This window comes from Ptiloglossa arizonensis, chromosome 1 (assembly GCF_051014685.1).
Source record: "Ptiloglossa arizonensis isolate GNS036 chromosome 1, iyPtiAriz1_principal, whole genome shotgun sequence".
Lineage (NCBI taxonomy): Eukaryota > Metazoa > Arthropoda > Insecta > Hymenoptera > Colletidae > Ptiloglossa > Ptiloglossa arizonensis.
In genome coordinates this window covers 17,229,455-17,255,280 of record NC_135048.1, presented here as the reverse complement: position 1 = coordinate 17,255,280, position 25,826 = coordinate 17,229,455, and the positions used below count along the sequence as shown (strand labels likewise).

The 25,826-nt window shown below is 42.5% G+C and overlaps 2 protein-coding genes across 6 annotated transcripts in view; one reads left to right on the top strand and one right to left on the bottom strand.

Annotated features, from left to right (window-relative positions):
- Positions 1-25,826, top strand: part of Msi (RNA-binding protein musashi) — a 289,445-nt gene that overhangs the window by 221,086 nt on the left and 42,533 nt on the right. Inside the window, exon 1 of one of the 5 annotated variants that reach the window (XM_076318611.1) lies at positions 24,348-24,434. The exons of the other annotated variants lie outside the window; for them this stretch is intronic. The gene's annotated coding sequence lies outside the window, so the exon portion shown is untranslated. Of the gene's footprint in view, positions 1-24,347; positions 24,435-25,826 lie in introns of those variants that run through there. 5 annotated transcript variants of the gene reach the window in all.
- Positions 4,423-25,826, bottom strand: part of LOC143150615 (uncharacterized) — a 103,086-nt gene continuing 81,682 nt past the window's right edge. Inside the window, exon 4 of the mRNA XM_076319084.1 lies at positions 4,423-5,120. Within this exon, the coding sequence (XP_076175199.1) occupies positions 4,920-5,120 (201 nt within the window). The 3' untranslated portion in view covers positions 4,423-4,919. The remainder of the gene's footprint in view (positions 5,121-25,826) is intronic.

Genomic DNA, 25,826 nt, shown 5'->3' with positions numbered 1-25,826 from the left:
AATCGTAATAAAACGAAAACGAATACGACAAAGAGAAGTCCAAGGAGTGCCAAATACTCGAGAATCGATAAATTTGGATTCCCGGCAACACTTTCCACACCACTGAAACATTCTCTTCTTGTATTGTATTGACCCAGTCAACACATATCGGGACGGGTTAATTAACAATTGAACCACAGTCGCATTGAATTTTTCAACCGAACTACGAATCGGGAGTTTCAGTTGGTCGATTGCGTGTAGGAAACGTTTCTCGAATTGAACAAGAATTTCGATAATAAATTTTAATCGTTTCAACTCGTTCAACAACTGTGTATCCTCGATGATTCGTAAAGCGTTATCGACCACAAACGTCGCACGACTTTGACGATTTGATAACAAACATGGCGTCTGTGACGATTCCAAATTCTATCACCCTTATTGAAATATAACACTAGATAGAAATAATCGAAAAACCGCTACACATAAAAACGTAGCGGCTTTTTTTTTCTTTAGGTGGATTTTAGAAATTGTTCGATTCACAATCGTGGACCAAGTTGGTCGTCATTCACGATTTTGTAACTTTTCGCCTTATTTTTTTCCTCCTTTTTTTCTCCGCGTCCTCCGTGCACGTGCAAGGGTGCAACTAGCCGAGACTCGACAACTCGCGGGCGCTCGCTCGCGTCCTTCGAGGCGAGCTGCAAAGTGTCGCAATCCGAGCGGACTCTAATTATCTCCTTATTCGGAGTAAAATCGCAACGGTTCAGAGCTCGTATCGTTTGTAAAGCGTTATCGACCACAAACTTCGCACGAATTTGACAATTTAATAACAAACATGGCGTCTGTGACGATTCCAAATTCTATCGCTCTTATTGAAACATAACACTACATAGAAATAATCGAAAAACCGCTACGTGTAAAAACCTACTGGGCTTTTTTTTTCTTTAGGTGGATTTTAGAAGTTGTTCGATTCGCAATCGTGAACAAAATTGGTCGTCATCCACAATTTTGTAACTTTTCGTCTCGTTTTCTTCCTCCTTTCTTTCTCCGCGTCCTCCGTGCACGTGCAAGGGTGCAACTAGCCGAGACTCGACAACTCGCGGGCGCTCGCTCGCGTCCTTCGAGGCGAGCTGCAAAGTGTCGCAATCCGAGCGTACTCTAATTATCTCCGTATTCGGAGTAAAATCGCGACGGTCCAAAGCTCGTATCGCTTTGGAGATTGTCCAAGTCGCGACATTTTACGCGTCGCGTGGTACACGAGCGTTGTTCGTGGAGTCTCCGGCCGGGCGCTGGAAATTATCCAGAACTAATTCAAAGTATGCGGTACGTTATCCCGTAGCGAGGTCTCGTACATTGCGCGGCGATCGTTAATCGTTGCGAAATTATCTGGTTATTACGATGGTTCGCGGGCCGCGTCCGAACGATTTACCCTGTCCATGGAATATCAATATCGACGACGAGTATACGTATATCGTCGTGGATATATTTGGGCGAATGTGTGCACTCGGATAGGTTTCGCGACGCGTTACGTTGCGTTGCGTAAATTTCGCGCGCGAAATCGAAGCGGGCGGTGACGTACGTCGACCTATTACCGCCATTGTTTAACCCGTTCGGGTTAAATTATCAACCGGCGGTCTCATTGGCGCACGAGCTGGACCAAAACTCGCGTTATTACGAATACAGATTCGTAGTTTGTCGATCTTGGATCATTTTCGCGTCTGCAATGATTTTTTATCATTTAACGGTAATCTGAAAATTTCGATTCTCCGAGCAACGAATTTTATCGTTTCGTGAACGACGCTAATGGATAAAATTAATTTATCGTTACGGTGTACCGAATGGAAAATATTTACGGTTGCGAGTGTGATTTTACTTTCATCCGATGAACGTTGAAATAAAATGGAGAAACCTGTGGGTGGGGAAGGGAAGGAATTTATCAAATTGATGATACACGTATAGAATAGAAAGAGAGTTTTCGAGAAACGTGGTATGGAATTTAATACAAGTTTCATCGCAAAAGTAATTGAAACCGATCAAAGTGATCGATCGGTGGTATTAACGTCGTAGAAACGTACAAATATAAATAGTTTATTAAGGTACATCTCGTACCTTTGAAAATCCATTGGCTGGGAAAGAGGATAAATTTATCAAATTGATCGTACGTACAGAATGGAGAGAATCTTCGAGAAACGTACTATCGAATTTAAACCAAATTTCTTCGGTCGGAAGCGATCAAAATGACCAATTGGTACTATCGACGTCTTGAAAACGTATATAAATAATTTATGAAAATACACTTGATATCTATTTCAAGGAACCCAATTAATGGAAAAGAATAAATTTACACGATCGATAGTATCTACAGAATAGAAAAAAGAAGTTACTCGAAGCTCGTGTTCTCATTAACATCTATCGATTGTCCATAATCTTCGTTAAACACTTTACGAAATTTAAAAACAAATTTCTCCATAAAAGCAGATGAAACTGGTCAAAATGATCGATTGGTAGTAATTAACTTTATAGAAACATACATACGTAAACAGCCTCGCGAATCGTTCGATCTCGATGGATATTTTTCGGTGACAGGATTCCACGATGAAAACGTAAATAGGAGCGAACGTTGGCCGGGAGAGAGAGAGGAGAGTACGCCATGACAAAAATTTCGATCGCAAATCAAATTTTCCGCGGGATGAGTAAAACACCGGACGCGAAAACGTTACGTACGCGCGCGTAGCAGAAGGTTCGTTCGAAACGATCGCGTAATTTTCATCGAATCGCCGATGGTTCACGTTGGAGCTTTATAATCTCGCAACGAAACGTGCAACAGCTGCTCGCCCACCAACCGTACCATCGGACATCGTGAAAAGGTCGTTCGCCTCTTCCTTTTCGCAAACTAGGTACGTATCGCCTCGCGCGGGAGGAAGACGAGCCGAGCGTATCATCCGCGCGGTCAGATCCGCTCCGCCTGGGCGAAAAAGTTGGCCTACATCTTCAAGGAAATTATTACCTCGAAGTCTTGGTCTCGTGTCAGTTTTATCGTCCTTAACCCTTAGTGTACCAAAATGGAGGATGATCGACGTTCTTCGTTATAGGGATGTCCTTAACATTTATCGAAATAGGCAATTAACGATACTCGTAAATTTGTATCTGATATTTTCGAAGAGGAACGATACTGAAAAGAAATCAAATGTGAAATGAATTTAACGCTAGAATTACCAAAAGGGTAATCCTTAGTATACTAAAATGGAGGATGATCGACGGTCTTCGTTATAGGGATGTCCTTAACATTTATCGAAATAGACATTTAACGATACTCGTAAATTTGTATCGGATATTTTCGGAGAGGAACGATAATCAAATGTGAAATAAGTTTAACGCTAGAATTACCAAAAGAGTAACCCTTAGCGTATCAAAATGGAGGATGATCGACGTTCTTCACCATGGAGATGTCCTTAACATTTATCGAAATAGATAATTAACGATACTCGTAAATTTGTATTGGATCTTTTCGGAGAGAAATGATACTGGAAGGAAATCAAATGTGAAATAAATTTAAAGCTAGAATTACCAAAAGGGTAACCCTTAGCGTACCAAGATGGAGGATGATCGACGTTCTTCGCTATGGGGATATCCTTAACAATTATCGAAATAGGCAATTAACGATACTCGTAAATTTGCATTGGATATTTTCGGAGAGAAATGATACTGGAAGGAAATCAAATGTGAAATAAATTTAACGCTAGAATTACCAAAAGGGTAACCCTTAGCGTACCAAAATGGAGGATGATCGACGTTCTTCGCCATGGAGATGTCCTTAACATTTATCGAAATAGATAATTAACGATACTCGTAAATTTGTATCGGATATTTTCAGAGAGAAACGATACTAGAAAGAAATTAAATGTGAAATAAATTTAACACCAGAACTACCAAAGGGGTCAATCTGAGCTGTTTCGAGCTTCTTTTTAAAATTACTTAATTATTAACGGTGTCCTTGGCTGCAATATTCGTAGACAATTATCGAAACAGACAATTAATCGTACTCGCAAATTAATTAAGTTCCCTGTCTAATTTATAAGATACCTATGTGATCTGATACAAACAGAAATACGTTCATTGCGGGTAGTTCTAATGTTAAAAGACTTGATAACTTTTTCATCGTTATATTAGTTATTACTGTAGTATTTTTGTTTCAATATCGATCCTATTTCACCGCGACTCACTTGTCATTTACAATTTAGAACAGGTTATTCTTATCACATTATACTCTATTTACAACAATCCAAGGCAAACGCTATCACGGTATCAAACCACTCGTTTTTACTCATTCGGACGCAGATACGTCGGACGAAACCGTCACGCCGAAACACGACAGACCGTATAGATTTTTTTCGTAGATATTTAATTTTATCCTACAAATAATTTTCGTCGATTCTTTCCCTTTTTGCCCGTATCGATCGAAATTAGTAATAAAACTCACGAAAATATTTCGAGCTACGTATTTCCAACAGTTACACAGAACGACATCGCAAAAACGTATATCGTACTCCATCTTGGTACGATAAGGGTCAACCTTGAAAGTGCCCTGAATAATCCCAGCCGAAGGGATGAAATATTCTTTACTGGTGCAAAAACTCTATCGATTGAACGAACAAGGTGTAACCAAGTTACAATAGTGATATTCTTTTATGGCGAAATTAAATGATACAAGAACGTTATTTTCGAACATAATCCACACCGATTGCTTTCTTCGTACTCATGTATACGTCCATAACGCTCGAAGGGTTAAAGGGCGGCAATTGTTTCATCGTTTCTTTGTTACGAGACAAGATCGATTTACGAAACGCGAGAAAAACGTTAGACCATCTCTCCGTAGGTTGTTGTTTCAATTTCTTCGTCGATACCCGATTCGATTCGATGGAATAGAAGTAACCAAATGCTCGTCACTTCCTGCGAAAGTATCGCGTAGGATATCCCTCTTTCAGTGCTTTTTCGAACGCCTCCTCCATATTGAGCGACGCTGCCTCGTCCTCGCCGATATCGTCGGTTACGTTCCCATCGGCGTCCAGCATCGGTTCGTTTCTCATTAATCTGTACCGATTGTCCAAGTGAATCACTGGCTTCCACTCTTGGAGTTTCACTAGCTGCAAAACGAGGAAAATGTTTTAACAAAACGCAGCAACGTTCTCCTGCTCGAAAGCTTCTGGTTAAGTGGGAGTTGTCGTCGTCGTCGTCGTCGTTGTCGTTGTTGTCGTCGTAATCGTGTATTCACGGCGAAGGAAAAATCGTTTCGAGTTTTAGAGAACAATAGCCACGAAACGTTGAATGCGACCAATGTAGCCAGAAAAATAACCCGAATCCCGTGTACAAGGAATGGAGGAACACCGTGAATCGGAGTGGGAGAAGTAACGGGTGTTTCTGTTGCATCGTAGTTAGGTATACCTTGTACCTGATATACCAATACAGTAGATACACTCGTTACTTCTCCCACTGTTGTATTATTGGATTGTTCAAAAAGTCATTTCTCTTCTTTTTTTGTGGAAATGAAACAATTTTTTTTAGGGTGTACAAACATTTTATTAAATTACATATTCTCCATTTTGGAAAACGAAATGACTTTCCGAACAACCTAATAGTATACCAGGTGTAAGGTATACCTAACTACGATGCAATAGGAACACCCGTTACTTCTCCCAGTTTGTCCATATTGCCTCACTCCACTCCTTACAAATGAAATTCAGTTCACTTTTCTGGCTACACTGGTATGGATTAAATCTAGGTTAGGTAGATATATTATTATACCTAATACTTGGTACAATAATACAGCAAATACACTCGTTACTATCCACACTCCTTACACATAGAATTCGATTTATTTTTCCAACTAGATCATTTCTATTCCACTCAATTTTAAATCAATTTATTTGCTCTTTTGTGGTACTTGCTACACAAGTCTCAACTAGTACATATAAATACCATAACCGGAAAAATAAGTCGCATACCGTGTGTAAGGAGCAGGGCAAATAACGGCTGTTCTTATTGCAATGTACTTAGGTATACCATTATATTCGATACACAAATACAATAGATACACCCGTTACTTCTCCCACTCTGCTCGTACTGTCCCCCACTCTTTGAACATGAGATTTAGCTCACTTTTCCGGCTACGCTGAACGAGACAGCTTCCGCTAGGCATCCGAGGGCTCGTGAAAAATATCTCAAAAGGCAGTCAAGCTGCGCAGTCGTCGGTTATCTAAACATTTCGCGGGACGCGTGTAGGCGTCAAACGGTGGCAAAGTGTCGCGAACGAGAACCGTAGAAATTCACCAAGTTGCCCTCAACGTGTTAGGAGAGGGAGGGGTGGGGGGTTGCACCCACGCGCGCGGAGGAAAGTAGCTTTCACGGATACGCCAGTCCTCATCCGACAACGTAAGAGTTTTTCGGTACAGAGAGAGTGAGTGAGAGAGAGAGAGAGAGATGTCGTTTCGTCCGTGCACAGTAGCTATCGGATAGAAGTCAACGTCAAACAGCGACGTTGCTGAAAATCCGCACCGCGTCGCTCGCAATAAGCTGCTTACCCCGCAACCAACCAACCAACCGACCGACCAACCAACCACTCTCCCTCTCCCCGTCCCCTCTGCAAACCCTCATTCAAACCTGGCAGGAACTTTGTCGTTGGTATTGTCAATATTACAGGCGAAGCCCGCGTTTCTCACGGCTCGTGTACCGCCGTGGTCGAATAATTATCGAGACTAAATGATCGTTTTTTCCCCTCTGGTTTATTTACTTTCTTTTTTTTTTTTTTTTTTTTTTGTTTCTTTCTGCGAAGCAACGACATTGAGAATACCTCAGGACGAAGCAGCGTTACGAGTACTAGGAATCGTGTAACTTTTCAAGGCGAAAAATCGGACCCGTGAGAACCGTCCAATCGTGAAACCGAACGATGCACCGAGAGCGATCGTAACTTCGAAGCGACGCGACCCGCGCTTTATCGGCACTTCGGTTGAGAATTCGTGTATTTGACGATTAGATGGATCGAATATTGTGTACGTTTGTGTTATTGTGTATCGTTGCTAGAGTATCGGCCGAAGAATCGACGAGATTGGATTCTCCGTCGGTGAAACGTGTATGAAAATTTCGAACGAAGGCACACGGAACGCGAATTTTTACGCGCGATTAGAACTAAATGGGAACGGGCTCGCGTTCGGATTCGCTCTTATGGGGAAAACATTTTTACGATCGAGCCGGTAACGCTGTGACGTGAGTCGAATGGAAAATATATACACGAATTTAAAGTTTCAACGAAGGATAAAACTCGATGCGCCCCGCGACAAAGAACGCTCTTGGCGGCCGGCGGGCTTTTGTCGGCACAGCTGCCGAATCGTTCCAGTTCGATGCAAAGGGTCTCTTTCGGGCCGAAAGAAACGTAACAATGACGAGAACGTGTTCGAAAAAATTGCACCTCGACAACACCAAGGATAAATATTTTTTATTACGGGTAATTCCAATATATTCTTTTTTTTTCTTTCTATGTATGCGAAGTTTTCTGTCACAATTTAAGAAATATCTTGTACATTGGGTACTAATGAGTTTTTTACGTAGATAATAAATAAATAAATAAATGAATACAACGAATAGGAAAGTCGTAATCGATGAGAATATTTGTGGATTGAAATCGTGATTACGAGCGTGTTTTAACGCTCGGGTCCTTTTGGACCCAACTCTAAACGTAAAACACTCGCCTCTTTGGTATTCGATATCGAAAAATGTATTCAATTTGACGTAATAATGAATCGTCAGGTGCAAAGGTGTTACTGCCAATGCTTGGAAAACTCGGATTTTCGGCGATCTTCGAGAAAATTCACGCGAAAAACATTTTTTATGAGGATGTTCGCGAGTGTGTCACGGGTTGATCCTGGGTAAATCCATAACACGGCACACTCAACTAAGAAAATTCGTAGAGTAATAGTTTGAATGTAAAAAGTACAAAGACGAAGTAAGTTTGACACACAGTGCTTGCTAGTAAGACTTAGACTGGTTCTTTGTTGGCATGTGGTTATATGTATGGTTTTGTTTTGTTGGTTTGGATTTAGGTAGGGTAGATGAGAGTGAAGGCTAGGGAGGGTTCGGTAGATGCTATTTAGCCACTGTCATTTCTGCACTATGGATTGTTTGGTGCATTAGAGGGGCAAAGTTTGGTTGATGTCGTTTAGGTACTGTCATCCCTGGACTATGAGTTGTTTGGTACATTACAAAGGCAAAGTTTGGTTGATGTCGTTTAGGTACTGTCATCTTTGGACTATGGATTGTTTCGTACGTTACAAAGGCAAAGTTTCGTTGATGTCATTTATTTACTGTCATCTCTGGACTATGGGTTGTTTGGTACATTACAAAGCCAAAGTTTGGTTGATGTCATTTATTTACTGTCATCCCTGGACTATGGATTGTTTGGTACATTTCAAAGGCAAAGACTTTTGTTGATGTCATTTATAAACTGTCACCCCTGAACTATGGATTGTTTGGTACATTACAAAAGACAAAGTTTGGCCAATATCGTTTAGGTACTGTCATCCCTGGACTATGGATTGTTTGGTACGTTACAAAAGGTAAAGTTACGGTCGATGTCATTTAGATGCTCTCATCCCTGGACTATGAGTTGTTTGGTACATTTCAAAGGCAAAGACTTCTATCAATGTCATTTAGATGCTCTCATCCCTGGACTATGAGTTGTTTGGTACATTTCAAAGGCAAAGACTTCTGTCGATGTCATTTAGATGCTCTCATCCCTGGACTATGAGTTGTTTGGTACATTTCAAAGGCAAAGACTTCTATCAATGTCATTTAGATGCTCTCATCCCTGGACTATGAGTTGTTTGGTACATTTCAAAGGCAAAGACTTCTGTCGATGTCATTTAGATGCTCTCATCCCTGGACTATGAGTTGTTTGGTACATTTCAAAGGCAAAGACTTTTGTCGATGCCATTATAAACTGTCACCCCTAAACTATGGATTGTTCGGTATCGTTTAGGTACTGTCATGGACCCTGGTTTAGACCTGGGTAGACCCCAGGTACTGGTCCCTGGACTATGAGTTGTTTGATACGTTACAAAAGGCAAAGTTCGGTCGGTGTCATCCGGGAGCGAATTATTTCTGATGAACGATGAGTCGTACAGATACCTCGCGAGTGAATCGAAATGACCCGAGCACGGGCACGTTGTTTGTCTCAGGGTCGCGCGAAAGGTTCAAAAACGGGTGTCCGTAGACGGAAACCGTCAACGCGCGCGCAGTACTCAAAGGATTCGACGAGCGTCGAAAGCCGAGGACGTCTCTGCTCGTTCCACTGTGCGCGATCTTTATATTTACCTGGTCGTTGCTTTTGTCCGGGGAGAGCTCGAAAGCGAAAGAAGCACGAGATCAAACGATGCCAGACCGCAACGACGCTCCGAGCAGCGACTGAGAGATTCCGCGAATCGGGGGGGAGGGAGAGTCAGGGTTGTTCTTGTTTCGAGGTGTGCCGACTGTCGCGAAAGTCAGTGACATTGTTCGGACTCGTTGCATTCCCGATTAACAATCTCCTTTCGGATAGTAACGGGTTGTTCGGAAAGTCATTTTGTTTTCTTTGGTGAAAATGAAACATAATTTTTTTTAGAGTGTATAAATTTTAAAAAATTATACTATATATTCTCCATTTTGGAAAATGAAATAACTTTCCGAACAACCCAGTAGATTGCTCGATAAGTTTCGTTGTTTGATAGAACTTATTGAACAATATATAGTACTATTGGGTTGTTTGGAAAGTCATTTCGATTTTTTTTTTTCTTGTGAAAATGAAACACGATTTTTTTTAGAATGTATAAACATTTTATTAAAATATATATTCTCCATTTTGGAAAACAAAATGACTTTTCGAACAACCCAATACATCGCAACACCGATGATTTTTAAATCATTCTCAATACAGTCGACTCTCCCTAACTATTGTCTCCAAAATTGGGACTTTTCCAAGGAGTGAAGTTGCATCGTTTACTCTTTCGACCGTACTTCCATAAAAGCCCAATGATCAGCCAATGTTAAATTTTTGAATGGAAGGAGTTAATAGGGGTAGATTCTAAACGTAAAATTTTAATTTCGAGTACTTAATTTTGAACTTAACTCTTTGAAGCACAGTTAAACGTGTGAAATGATACGAAATATCTGAAACTAAGAAATAGATTAATTCGATAATTACTTACGGGATGGAATATTAACAGTCGCGCTTGTGTAACTTGTATGGAGTTAATGGAGAGCATTAATTTTTCACGGTGGGTTGAAAAATATCCCACTGTCTTTATAGAGACATTATTAATGCGACCGTCTCCGTTGTAGAAGTCGTCGTCGTTCGTTCGTTGTCGAGTATCGAATAACCGATGACGCAGAGCGGTATTGAATCTCAGTTCCTACAGGGTATCCTATTTAAAATCCACGCATTGCGTCATTGTAATTTTTCGGTCGTCGAGACATCCTCCAACTAGTGTCAATTTTTAGGAAATTTATTAGAGAATTGGGCTAGATTTTCTCTCTCTACTACATCAGCTCGGTTAGCACTCGAAGCTTTTTTGCTACCAGAAACTAGCACCTCGATGAAATCCTTCGAATCGTGTAATTAATTTAAAACGGAACATTTCAGTATTTCATATACATATGTTTGCATCTTACAAGAAAAGAGTAATTGAATTTTAATTTCAATTCCAAACCAAGATGGTTTTCCAAATTGGAGAAAGTACACCGAATTAAGTGGCGATCGAGTTTAAAGGGTTAACGCGTGAAAAAAATTTACACGAGCCACCCTATAGATACAAAGGTTTACATTATTGCTGTGTAGTTGGCTACCGGAACAGTTGACAACGATACCAAACAGAGAATGACTGTGTGCATACGTATAGGAAGAATGAATGCACTTACGGAATTTTATTATTAATATCTCGGAAACTATTAAATATCCGAAGTGGAAATTTTATATTTAAAATTTACTCCTCCTCTCCTCTATTGCCCCGAAATTGGTGCTCATTGGTCACTGAAGCTTTTCAGAAGAACGTTTCACTGTTTTCCACACAGGCAGATGAAAAGAATTCAAGCGAGCGCAGGAGAGGTACGAGCGGAACGAAAATACACAGCACGTATGAACGTCGACTCGAATGTTAATCGTCTTGTGTTTCATTACTCGACATCTAAGCTTACTGCTAGATTTCCAAGAATGGGTGGGGATAACGACGGACGATAAAGTGGGCAAAAGTTCCTATACTGAAGTAATACACTCTATACGCGTAATATATACAAAATGGATAATATTTTATTAAAACATTCCTCGAATTTTATACTGTAAACACCGAGCAAGGGACAACAATACTCACCGATATAAAACCTTTCCCTATTTAATTGGAAAAAATTGCACGATTATTAAGTGCAATTAATAATCAAGTCTGCGAAGACGTTAAGTACTTCGTACCAAAAAGGACATAAAGAGACACTAAATATCGTTCTGAATAGCATGACGTCGTGTGCGGACGTCTGCTCTGAAATTTATCGCACATTGCATCGTTTTTAAGATAAGCTATTTACTACGGGTCAAGTAGGACGGTTTTCGTTTCGCGAAAGGTTCGATAGAACGATGAAACTTGTTTATTTTCGGTGGACCGCTCGGTCGTCGAGGTTCGCGATACGGTGAGGGGAATCCCTGGTCGGTGGTGGGGATGAACGACGAGCAGTTACGCGGTGGATCGTTTCGCGCAGTTATCCGAGTTTCACCGCGTGTACCATTGCTCTGTCCGTGACAATTTCCTATAAGTCGCGTTCCGTTTGTTTCGATCGTCGCGGATTTTACGAATTGGTCGAAGAAAACGCGTAAGAGATATATCAGAGAGGGCTCCACGTGCAGACCAGACCGGTGCTGCCTGAAAATCAAATTACCTCGTTAGAAGCCGCAAAGCAGACGCTATAGAGGAACGGTGAGCCCCACGTGAGGAGAGGTGCGGGGAGGATGGAGGGTCGAGGAAACCTTTGGAAACTTCCCTCGTAAGCCAAATGCCTGACCCGAATTCACCGGGTCTTCCCTGGTCGTTTACGATGAACTCTTTTCCTGTTTTCTATGGTTTCCAAAGCGCGTGGTAATATTCTAAATCGACTGAACGGCTCACGGTTGCACCGGTCTCTCGGGCCTACGAATTCGTAAACAAGGAAACCTTGTCGGGCGCGAGCTTGGCGAGGGTCACGTTGAACGGGAGATTAAACGGGAAAAGTGTCGAAAGGTTTTTAGAGAGAGTAGTGGAGATAAGTATATATACATACATATATAATCGTGGTACGATATATATACGTACATACATATATAATCGTGGTACGATATATATAAGTACATACATATATAATCGTGGTACGATATATATAAGTACATACATATATAATCTTGGTACGATATATATAAGTACATACATATATAATCGTAGTACGATATATATATAGGTACATACATATATAATCGTAGTACGATATATATATAGGTACATACATATATAATCGTGGTACGATATATATAAGTACATACATATATAATCGTGGTACGATATATATAAGTACATACATATATAATCTTGGTACGATATATATAAGTACATACATATATAATCGTAGTACGATATATATATAGGTACATACATATATAATCGTAGTACGATATATATATAGGTACATACATATATAATCGTGGTACGATATATATACGTACATACATATATGTGGTACGATATATAATCGAGACGAGCGGTGACCTTGAACGGAAAAACTATTCGCGCGCCGCGTCCCCTTTCGAGACGCCGCTGTGTCTGCTCGGCGAGCGGCGCTCGTTTGTAAAAAGTGGCGACTGCGACGAACACGCGTCGGTCGGTCTGTCGCGGAAGCGTGCGAGGGGAATACCCGTAAAAAATTGCGATATAGTATCTCGCCGTGTGGCACGCTTTCTTATTCTCGCCGATTACCCCATCCTGAAGCAGTATCCACGCAATGAGTTTCGATGTTTTATTATTATTATTATTATTTCTTTTATCATTATTATTTTCCATCGTTTTTCGACCAGTTTCTTTCTTCAACGTCGATGTTTTATTATTATTATTTCTTTTATCATTATTATTTTCCATCATTTTCCAACCAGTTTTTTTCTTCAACGACAATGTTTTATTATTATTATTTCTTTTGTCAAAGTTACGGTATAATTTCCATCGTTTTCCGACCAGTTTCCTTTCTCAACGTATACTCGAACCGTATATTTGTCCAAATAATAAATAATGCAATCTTTTTTAGTAAAAACATTTATCACATTATCAAATACGATAATCAATTATCCAATTCCTTTTCGCCATCTTAGGGTTAGAATATTCTTAATTTCAGAGACAACGAAATAATTCGACGCATTTTCAATTTCAACAATCGTACTCGAGCGTCGACAGAACCAGACACGACAATTTTTCGTTAACTCGATTATTCTTGAGCAACGCTATAAACACCGTTCCGGCTCGTGTCTCGGGCTGGAAAGAGAGAGGGCGTTATCGATCTCCATCTTTTGGTCAAAACTCGTTTATTCGATCCGAAATCCGTTAAGAAACAGAAGCACGAAGAAGCAAAAACGTATCGCGATATCTCGGTCAGAAATAGCACACAATGGCTACGCGCGAACAATGGAGATTTTCTCATAGCCTCCGGATACTTATCTTTTAAATACTCGATCTTTGAAACATCGTGCATCACCTTGCACATTTTGAGACGTTCGTCGTAACTCGAACCCATTGCTGGTGGGGTTACTCCGCGTACGAGAAACTCTCAGAATTGTTTTTCACTCGACGACGTTAATTCGCTTCGTTTTCGAAATATGGCGTTTCGTCGCCACGTTCGCCACTTTTACGAGATATTAACGCGGTTTTCTTCCCGCGTTTACCCTCGCACACCCACCCACCTACCCCCCCTCTCATTTTTTAGTCATCGAGGGAAGTTAAAAGTCTCCCGAGGTGCATATTCCGTTCGCGTTCCGTAGACTTACTGTCTGTCTGTACGGTGTATTGATCTTACGGGGGATGATTTTTAAGACGAGTTTGCCGACAACCGGCACAGATGGCGGCACCTCACGGGGGTACCATCCCCTCGCCAACTTCCCGGAACCTGTTGTTCCTTTTTTCATTCGACAAATCTCCTTATCGATCGGATCGCGCGTACCCGTGCTACTTTCGTTTTTATCGTTTCGACGCCCGCGATTTTTCGCGAGTAAAACCCGCCTCGAAACTTGCAGCGTTTCCCTCTACAGAATCGAACGAAACGAGACTGTTTCATCTCTTGTATCAAGATATTCGTTTCGTTCGACGAATTGAAATTTAAACTGCAGAAAACTGACCGTACGAAGATTGCACAATCGGTAGACTTTCGATGGAAAATTTGCACGAAAGAATCGGTGAGATATTGTTCGAAATGAACACTGACCGTAGGTTAAACGATAGTTTTAAAATTCTATTGAAAATTTTGCGTTAATTCTTTCGTTCGTTCGACTTCACGTAATCTATTGCATTGTTCGATATCACATGTATTTCTTTCGGAAAAATATAATCTTTCACTGGTAAGGAACACGTATCCATCGAGTGGTCGATTGAAACTTAAACTTTTGCTTCGAGTTGAACATTTATGAAGTCGATCGAGGGACGAGAAGACTCCGTAGAACCAACAACCACCGATTCGTTCTCTCGTTTACCCGGTTCCCGAAGTATCTGAACATTTCGAAAGACGCGCGGAGTCCGTTGGCCTCGGCGTCCGATCCGCGGTGGGGAGTGTACGCGGGAATGCACATTTCAGAGGAAAGTTGCAACGAGTGTATATCGGCTCGGCGGAACGATCGATAACCAAGGACGAGGAGGAGAGGAATTTCCGCTGTGACGTCGGGAGCTTCGACGAACGATACGGCTTGAGAACACACCGTAAACGTTTCCTATAAATGGAGGAACGTCGTCGAGTTTTCATGGTCGCGTTTCGCTACCCGTCGTTCGAGTTACGGGTCTTTTTTGACCCACGCTCGCGAAAACCTCGTCTCGATTCGCGACGAGTGATTTAACCGTTTATTTCCAAACCTGTAAGATTGTCTATAGAACGACAAAGTAGAAAGAAAGGTAGAACAGGGTCTACACTGACCCAGGTTTGCCAACAACCACCAGAAGTAGCGTGTTCAATTTTCTGTCGATTGAGTTACGGGTCCTTTTTGACCCACGCTCGCGAAAACCTCGTCTCGATTCGCGACGAGTGATTTAACCGTTTATTTCCAAACCTGTAAGATTGTCTATAGAACGACAAAGTAGAAAGAAAGGTAGAACAGGGTCTACACTGACCCAGGGTTGCCAACAGCCACCAGAAGCATCGTGTTCAATTTTCTGTCGATCGAATTGTGGGTCTTGCTTGACCCACGCTCGCGAAAACCTCGTCCGTCTTCTCGATTCGCGACGAGTGATTTAACCGTTTATTTCTGAACCTATAAGATTATCTATAGAAGGAAAAAGTAGAAAAAAAAGGTAGAACAGGGTCTACACTAAGCCAGGGTTGCCAACAGCTACCAGAAGCATCGTGTTCAATTTTCTGTCGATCGAATTGTGGGTCCAGATTGACCCACGCTCGTGAAAACCTCGTTTCGATTAACGACGAGTAATTTAAACGTTTATTTCTGTACCGATAAAATCCATAGAACGACAAAGTAGAAAGAAAGGTAGAACAGGGTCTACACTGACTCAGGGTTGCCAACGGTGGTTCTAGAAACGTCACGTTTAGGCATTTGTCGAACGAACTTAAAATCTGTCTTTATTTATATAAACCTTGTCCGTCTTCTCGGTTAATGACGAATAATTTAACCGTTTATTTCTGAACCGATAAGATCATCAACTGGAACGACTAAGTAGAAAAAAAAGGTAAAACAGGGTCTACACTGACCCAGGACCATCAGAAACATCGAATTTCGGGTCTTTTTTGACCCACGCTCGCAAAAACCTTGTCGATCTCCTACATACTGGATGAAGTAATTTAGGCTGTTTATTTCAGTACTAATAAATACCGTCGAGAAAATGACAAAATAGAGAATAAATAAAACCGGGTCTACACTGACCCATTCATGACCGCCGACGGCGGTTCTAGAAGCGTCGCGTTTAGGCAAGTTCGTCGAGCGAACTTGAAATCTGTTTTTATTTATATACGTATGAATCAAATGAGTCCCGTTAGCGTACAGTTGAGAGTATATACGTGAAAGTACAAAGCGAGAGAAATAATGTACAGAGGGGACGTGATGTACAGAGGTATTACAGTAATTTGTCGATTGAATTTCTAAACGATGAAATGGATCCGGAGAAGAAATCGGTTCGATTGCAATATAACTTGGCAGCGGAACAAACGCGAGTGAACGAATCCGAAAAAATAAACTTCGGTATGCAGTGGTTCGGGAGAAAGATTCGTAGAGATTCGAGAGATCCAGATACGTAGAAATTAATTTTATCGAGAAGCTGAGAACAATACGCGATATTGCTAATTAATTTTAAAAGGAAAAGTATGTCGTTGGTAACGCTACGAGATTCTCCCCGATTCTTGACGTGTAATTTAATCGTTTTTGTCGGAACCGATAAGGCGATCGATAAAACGACAAGACGGAAAGAAAAAGTAGAATCGGGTTTATAGTGATCCAGACATTAATGGTCACTGAGAGTTGACGTTAAAAGAAGAGTGATTTTCCACAATTTATTTGTAACGTAAAATCTCGATGGAACTATTCGTCGATTTGCGTGTATATTGTTTAACATTCCAAAGTGTACATTCTTTTTTTTTTGTTACAGTTTATCGGTTCTTTGCGAAACGATAAATATTGTTCTCCATAGACGGAAGAAATGTTATTTTGTCGATAGCGTACAGTCTAGCATTTTTTTTACTTCGATCTAGAATAAAAAATGAAACGGAGTTTTTTTTCTAATAGAATTGCGTATTGCACGAATCTAAATCCTGTTTAAAAAATATAAAATTAACGATAACACGCGGTTCTGGATTTAAAAAAAATTGTATACCTTGGAAAGTGTATGCCTCGTTGAGATTTCACGTTACAAAAATATAGCGAGAAATCATTTTTATTTGAACCATTTACTCGAGTATTATCCTTTAACGCTAGAACTACCGACGGTGAACGTATTCCTATTCGTATCAGACCACGTACGTATCTTCAAAATTAGGTGGGAAAAGGTAAAATTAATTTACAGATATCTTTAGTTGTCTAATTCAATAATTGTCCACGAATATTATAGCCAAGGACACCGTTAATAATTAAATAATTTTAGAAAAAAGTTTGAAACAGGTTAAATTGACACTTTTGGTAGGTCTAAGACAAGTATTAGTAGATATGTCTATTCGATAATTATCCATTGGTGTTAGTGGACTCCTTAATATTTGTCTACTAGTATTAGTAGATATTAATTGTCTATTCAGTAATCGTCCACTACTATTAATGAACTTCTTAATACTGGTCTATTAGTATTAGTAGATATTACTCATCTATTCAATAATCGTGCACTACTATTAATGGACTTCTTAATATTGGTCTGTTAGTACTAGTAGATATTAATTGTCTATTCAATAATCGTCTACTACTATTAATGGACTTCTTAATACTTGTCTACTAGTATTAGTAGATATTACTCATCTATTCAATAATCGTCCACTACTATTAATAGACTTATTAATATTTGTCTACTAGTATCAGTAGATATTACTCATCTATTCAATAATCGTCCACTACTATTAATAGACTTATTAATACTTGTCTACTAGTATTAGTAGATATTACTCATCTATTCAATAATCGTCCACTACTATTAATGGACTTATTAATACTTGTCTACTATTACTAAGTAACTATTAGCTATCTATTTCAACAATTCTTATCTCAAGAAAAGACACCGTCAATAACAAAATAATTCAAAAAAAACATTTTTTTTGAAACAAGTCGACCCTTTCGACAGTTCCACCTCAAAACCCCCGTGACGAAACGAGAAGACGCGCTCGCCGGCGATCGACTCGCGATACACGCGTTGAAAATCGCGCGAGAGTGCTCGAAAGTAGAGACGCCGTGTACCCCGGTTTCGCTCGTCGTCCCGCGTGGGCGAAACAAAGAAGAATATATCACGAGACTCGAGACACCCCCGGTAAAATCAATCGTCAGGAGGTGTTTCGTCCCCTCCATGATCCCGCGTCTACCATCGAAGAGGAGAACCACCGAGAAGGCGTGTAGGCGGTTTCGCGCTACGTAGACGCGGGAAGTGAAATCGGAACATCTCCGAGAATCAATTATCGTGTTCCCGTTGGATCCGTGAAACGTACCACCAGTAACCCGCGGTGCGTCCCCCACGGTGGCGGGAACGGAAGCGAAGCGAACTAAGAAGAAGTGGGTCGATAGAGAGACACGTGTCCCATCGAAACACGTTGATCCGAATCGCGCCGGTGGCCGATTATGCCGCGGTACACGGCACACCGAGGTTATTGACCAGGAAGATAGGTTCGTCGTCGGGGGTGGTTGGCGCGGGGAAGTGTCGGCGGTGGTGGCGGCGGCGGCGGCGGCGACGACGACGCTGCCTCGAACAGCGCACAGGGGGTGTAGGGTAGGGTAGGGTAGGAATGGAGTTTGCTCTCTCAAGAGCAGCCGAGGGTGGGATCCCCAGCCGGTTAGGGTGGGGAGTTTTGCTACAGATCTACAATACCGTGTTCCCAGTCCCATCGTGTAACGGGGGCCGCGTACAGTCGATGAAAGAAACGCGGTTCAATGTGCCAGAGATTTTTCGGGGGGTACCGAGGGGGAACGTAGATCGAGTCGTCGCGTCGAACGCGTTCCATCGATCGGGCCAATTTGACGAAAGAGACACAGCCAATCGATACCACGCCACGGAGGTGCGTGGATAGGTATTTGGAAGGTGGGGCACACGGAGATTCAGTCACTGCGTTGTAAAAATTCCAATTGGACCGATACGACCAAGGAGACTAATTGGAACAATACGATAGGAACACGGAGAACCGATACTCGATGGGATATATACTTTTGGGGGGCGGAGGGTACGGTGATCTAGTCACTGCGTCGAAAAAATTTCACCAATTGGAACAATATGGTGAAGGAGACTAATTGGACTAATATGGTGAAGGAGACTAATTGGAACGATATGATGGAGATACGGAGAACCGATACTCGATGAGGTATACTTTTGGGGGGCGGAGGGTACGGTGATCTAGTCACTGTGTCGAAAAAATTCCACCAGTTGGACCAATACAACCAAGGAGACTAATTGGAACAATATGATGGAGACGTGAAGAATCGATTGTTGACAAGAAATATCTTGGGGGGTGGGGGGCAAAGGGCACGGTGATCGAGTCACTGGATCGAAAAAATTTCACCAATTGGACCAATACGATGAAGGGGACTAATTGGACCAGTACGATGAAGGAGACCAACTGGACAAATATGACGAAGGACACGTGGAGAACCGATTGTTGATAAGAAATATTTCTGGGGGGCACAGGGCACGGTCACTGCGTCGAATAATTTCCACCACGTGGACCAAATTGATGAAAAAGACGCGGAAAACTGATATCAGGTATGAGATATTTTTTGAGGGGGGTCGTAGGGCACAGAGATCGTATCAATGACACCAATTGGATCGATTCAATAAACGAGGTGCAAAGAACCTATACCCACGATGAGATACTTGAGGGAGGGGGGTGTAGAGATCGAGTCAATGCGTTGAACAAGTTCTACCAATTGGAACAATTTGGTAAACGAAACTCAGGGAATCGATATCCGGTACAGAGGTGCTTAAATGAAATACTTGAGAAAGGGGGGCAGGAAGAATGCTTCGAAAAAATTCCTTCAATTGTATCAATATAATAAAAAAAGAGAACTTGACGCGAAATATTCTTGGGGGGCAGAAACCAGTGCTTCGAACAAGTTTCACCAATTGAAGAAATTTGGTAAACGAAACTCAGGGAATCGATATCCGGTACAGAGGTGCGTAAATAAGATACTTGAGAAAGGGGGGCACGAAGAATGCTTCGAAAAATTCCTCCAATTGTATCGATATGATAAAAAAAGAGAACTTGACGCGAAATATTCTTTGGGGGGGCAGAGGGCACCGAGATCGAGTCAATGCTTCGAAAAAGTTTCACCAATTGGAGCAATTCGACGAAGTAAACCTGGAGAACCGATTCACGGTGCTAGGTGCGAGCGATGAGATACCTGAGATGGAAAGGGACACGGAGGGCCAATGCGCCGAACAAGTTCCACCAATTGAATCAATTAGCTCCCTCTTCGAAGAAACTGAACCGCGGAAGAATCTCACGGTCGTTCGCGCGATTGTGAATGCAGACACTGCCGAATCGGATCGATATCGGGCGTCTCGATGCCCCGCGGCATCGAGGACGTCGATACGATGTCTGTGCAACGGCTGCTCGTTAATTGTGAACGCGCTCGTTAAGACGATACGCGAGGATCGACGCGACCCGCGCTCGTTAACTCGCGACAGAAGGAGCAGATTGGTTTCTTGGTGGAAACGAACCGTATCGGTAGGTCCTTTGCGACGTGGGTCAATTACGGTGTCCCCTCGACGAGAGCGCGCCGAGCTCGGGACCGCTGGCGAGCACATAGCGCAGAGGTGATACTATTTCAGAGCGTTTCTCGAGGTAGACGACAACCGACCGAGAAAAAACAAGGTGTACCGTTTCTTGGTAAGCTTTCGAACAATCCCATCTTCGTTTCCATGAGACACGAGAGGGAGTCGGTGACTCTTATCGTGTAGATCGAATTCGACACCGATCGAGAAAAAACAAGGTGTACCGTTTCTTGGTAAGCTTTCGAACGATCCCATCTCCGTTTCCATGAGACACGAGAGGGAGTCGGTGACTCTTATCGTGTAGATCGAATTCGACACCGATCGAGAAAAAACAAGTTGTACCGTTTCTTGGTAAGCTTTCGAACGATCCTATCCCCGTTTCCGCGAGAGACGAGAGGAAGCCAGTGACTCTTATCGTGTAGATCGAATCCGACACCGATCGAGAAACCAACGTTTCGCGACTCGTTCACGAGCGCTTCCAAAGTCGAGATTTGCGCACGCACCAGCGTCGTTTAATTAATTGCCTCGCGTCGACGATAGCCTCGATTAATTCGACTAATTACGCGACGCGTCCGGGCGTCGTTCGTTTCAACGAATCGGTGGCGTGCACGGTTCTGACCTCGCCTCGGTTTCTTTGTCGGTAATTTCGATAAATCCGTGTCGTACACTTTCGACGGTTGAACGCGAGCAAAAAGACCACACCGCGTAACGTTCGAGTTGTCCGCATTTTTTTCTTCCTCTTTTTTTCTGTTTTTTCTTTTTTTTTTTTTTTAACGAGTTAACCCGTAACCGTTCGACAGGGGCTTCCCGGCTGAAATTGACAAAATAACAATGCTTCGCTGGCACGCGTTTTACCCGAGCACTTTTAACGCCGCGTCAAAGAACCGAAAGAGATACACACAGAGGATCGTCGCTTGCGATTTAATAATACAGACCGGTCGAGGAAAAACTCGATATTTAGTCGGGTCGATCCCTGTCTCCAGTTATCGGGGAAATATTTCCCGCGCGCGCCATCCCTCTGTGTACGACGCGAGAACGAAATTTAATAACGTCGATCGAAATCGGTATAATACACACGGCTTTTCCCTGAACGGATCGCGTCTGCAGTTTTTCCGCTTCCGTTCGCGTGTCCGATGCACCGACCGTTTTGTCATTTTCACCGGTAGAAGTTCCCGTGAAGGGGGGGTAGAGTAGGGTAGGGTCGATCGATGATAACGCGAAACGAGATTAAAATGCTCGATCGAACGACGAGCCTGAGATTTACGCGGTTCCATTTCGTTATCGTCGTTGTCGCCCGTCAACCACGGTTACACGCACAGTGGTATAGTTGTCGAAGTTGGACCTCGAATTAGCCACGTTGGTTAGTCCTGTGGGATCTACGCGCGCGAAAATCGTTTCTCCGAAACCGTTTTAATCTTTTGCACTCTTAGTCGTTGTCTGTGAAGAGGATCTTTGGATGTTTAAATATTTTACCTTGCGAAATGTAAAAATACGTAAAACATCGAATATCAAATACTTCGTTAAGAATTGTGCGTGTTGTTTTATTTTCACTACCGAGTTCCTTCTAATAGCGAAAGCTTCGAACGCAAAGGGTTAACTTTTCAAATGTGGATGATTTTGACTTGGAGCGTACGCTGTGTGCGGAAGACCAACTCGCGTATTGGGAATACGTGTACGTTGGACGCCCATAGGCGTTTACCGCACGGTATCTACCGAGCGCCTATAAGCTTCCATAACAAAGTACCAAAACGTTAAAAATGATGATTAACGGAATTTTTATGGTATCTCTCTCTCATTTACGTCTGTGTCAGAACTCTCTCTCTCTCTCCCTTTTTATTTCTCTCTCGATCGTGGTAAATCAATTTGCATCCACCGCTCAAGCGTAAAGGGTTAACTTTTCAAATGGAGACGACTTCGACTTGAAGCGTACGCTGTGTGCGGAAGACCAACTCGCGTATTGGGAATACGTGTACGTTGGACGCCCATAGGCGTTTACCGCACGCGATCCACCGAGCGCCTATAAGCTTCCATAACAAAGTACCAAAACGTTAAAAATAACGATTAACGAATTTTTACGGTATCTCTCTCTAATTTGCGTCTCTGTCAGAACTCTCTCTCTCTCCCTCTTTATTTCTCTCTCGACCGTGGTAAATCGATTTGCATCCACCGCTCGAGCGCCTATTTAAAGAAACTTGTAGCCAATGCGGTTATGTTTACGCGGCGTAGCATTATTCGTAACAGGATAACTTTTAATAACGTTCAATCGCTCCGTACGTACAAGTTTTCGTTAACAACTTTGGAAGGAAAGTCGGAGAGTTTCGCCGAGATTTCGAATCGGGAAGCTCGCGTTGTTCCCCCGTTTCGGTCGTTCTTATTCCCCGGCTCGGGACACCAAAGGATTATTCCTCCGCGAGGGGAGCTGGCGTCGCAAATTCGAGTTGCTCGCGGAGAATCGTTTACTCGCTCAACGACAATGGGGTCCAACGACCCGAGTCACGGTTTTACAGTCGTTGTTTGTAGTCTTTCACACTCTCTCTTTCTCTACATATATATATATACGTATAAATATCGCTTGTAGTTGACACATTATTCGTTTTGATCTGCGAATTCTAACTGGTAACTTACAATTAGCGAGGCGAACACTATGTCTGGTAGTGCGGCAGATTGGTTATAGAGAACATTTTGTCGCTTTTATGTACATATGTACGCGTATATGTATGTATATATGTACATATATGTATACACGTGTACCTATAAAAATTATTACATATATATAAATTAGAGCGATTGTTTTTTCGATTTCATTAATTCAGCGCCGTATATTAAGTAGTGTCTTAGAATCTATATATATATACAGATATATTGGTGTATATTACTATATTATTATTATTATTATTATTATTATTATTATTATTATTATTATTATTATTATTATTATTATTATTATTATTATTATTACTCGTCGTTAGTTATACAATGTCACCCATCACTTTCTTTCTAACACTGTTTTTTCACCAAATGAATGTTTGTCTTTTAATTTGTATTGTCGTGTCACCGATAACCGTAGACGTATCACCGTATCTCGATAACAAGATCGATACGATCGAGTAACACAATCCCCCCGTTCCCCCTGATTAGAAGTATTAGTCGTACAGACCAGTCGAACGATCTTGCCGTTGTTTCTCCAGCGGCTCGAGAGATCGCGTAACAAAACTGAGAAAATCCAGTAAACGACGAACACACCACCACCTTCCCTCCTTCTCTCTCGACGGATCTTTGTCTCTCTCGCGTCTCGCGTCAACCTTACACCGCACACTCTGCCTTAACCCCGCCCCTTTTCGTCCACTCTGTCTCTCTCTCGTACTCCTCCTCCCCTCCTTTGCCTCTGTCTTTATCTTTTTCACTCTCTCCCCGAATCTTCTTCTCGAGCCTCTTTGTGTTTCATTCGGAACGAAAAAACAAGCATCGACGATTTTCGCAGGCTTTCCACGTCTCTTTTCTCGGCGAGGAGGAACAGAGGAAAGACAGGCAAATGAGTTAAGAGACACTGAACGACAGACAGAGAGAGAGTGACGCGGAGCAACGAGGGGGGGCGACACTGCCCGAGGCGCACGAGAGACACCGAGCCTTTATCAGCCGAGAAAGAAACCCTCCCCCCTCTGTCTTGTCTCTTTTTTTCAAGGATGCAGGTACGAATCCTGGTAGCCGCCGGTCCTGGTGAACCGACGCTGGACCACCAGCTGCGAGCACGAACGATGGAGCAACGGTGACCGGGACACGGTGTGTGTTGCGTATTGTCTCTCGTGAGTCCTTAATTACCAAGAACACCCGCCTACTTTCGGTACCAATCGGTGGAAGACACGAGAAAGAGAGAGAGAAAGGCAGTGGAAAGGGACCGCGCGATCGTTGAATTTGTTTTGGAAATTTTTTATCAGTTTTTTTTTTCGAATTTTTTGGGGAATTTTTTGAATCCGTGGCAGGGGAATTTTCGTCGATGGTTCTCGGCCCGGGCGAGTGCCATAAAAACGGTTCGCTGGCAGCGCGAATCCGCGAGACGATAATTTGCAAACGACAGAGGTTCGTATTACCGGCCAGCTAGCCGACCAGCCAGCCACGTTCCCACGTGTGCAATACCGCGGCGCATAACACGCGCGAACCGCTTAACAAGGTTAAAGGTTCGTTCGTGGTGTATCGCGCCACGGAGATTCGAACGCGTTTCTCGCGCGCGTTGCGAAATCGTTTCGCGAGAACCGGCCGCTCGAACCGGAAGGTCGTAGACGCGCGTGGCTTTCGTTCAATGAAACGAATAACGAAGCAACTTGCGCACGAGTTTCTTTCCCTCGAGTCGGAGCAGCAGTAGCAGCAGCAGCAGCAACAGCAGCAGCGACGTCTATAGTATTTCGTTTTCTCTCTGTCGCCCTTTCTCTGCCTTTCTCTCCTCGCGTCTATCAAGGAGGCCACGGACGTAACAATTCACCGTACGACGATAAGTCACGACGCGCCGAAGATTAATCGTCGAGTGAGCGCCGCGTCGCGAAAGTGGCGCCACGGTAGTCGCGTCGAATAAGCGGCGTTGCCGCGAAACTCCGGGGTTAACGCGGGTTCGTCGAACGACGCGTATCGAAATGCACGGAAGATAGACTCTTTGTAATTCTATACTCGGTCCAACGAGGCTAGTCGGTAAAGAAAAACAAACGTTCGTATGGAATTCGTGCGATAGAAGAAAACGAACGGTAAATTTCCCTTTGCTTTGCCCGTGTAAGTCGATTATACGCATTTGTTTATGTCTGCTGACTCGTCTCGTTGGACCGAATACAGCAGCTTCGAAACGATAGCGTTTAAATTGAAGACGCGCCTCGGACGGCGGATGATCACGCGACTACGCTGGATCGGTCGGTATCGTATTATTTGTGTTTGTTTCTACGAGTTACGGATAATAAGAATCGATTATATTTATTTCGTCTTCTATCTTTATAATCGATTCTTATTGTTAAACTCTACCAAGTTGCGCGAAGTAAATACGTACACTTGCATTTTTAAAACTTTTACCAGCTTTTATTCCCCATATTTTTCCTTTTATACCGACAGATTCAATTTACACGATTTTTATTCTCGTAAATCAAATCCACGAGGAAAACAGATATTCGCGTAAATCGAGGGACGGGTGTATGC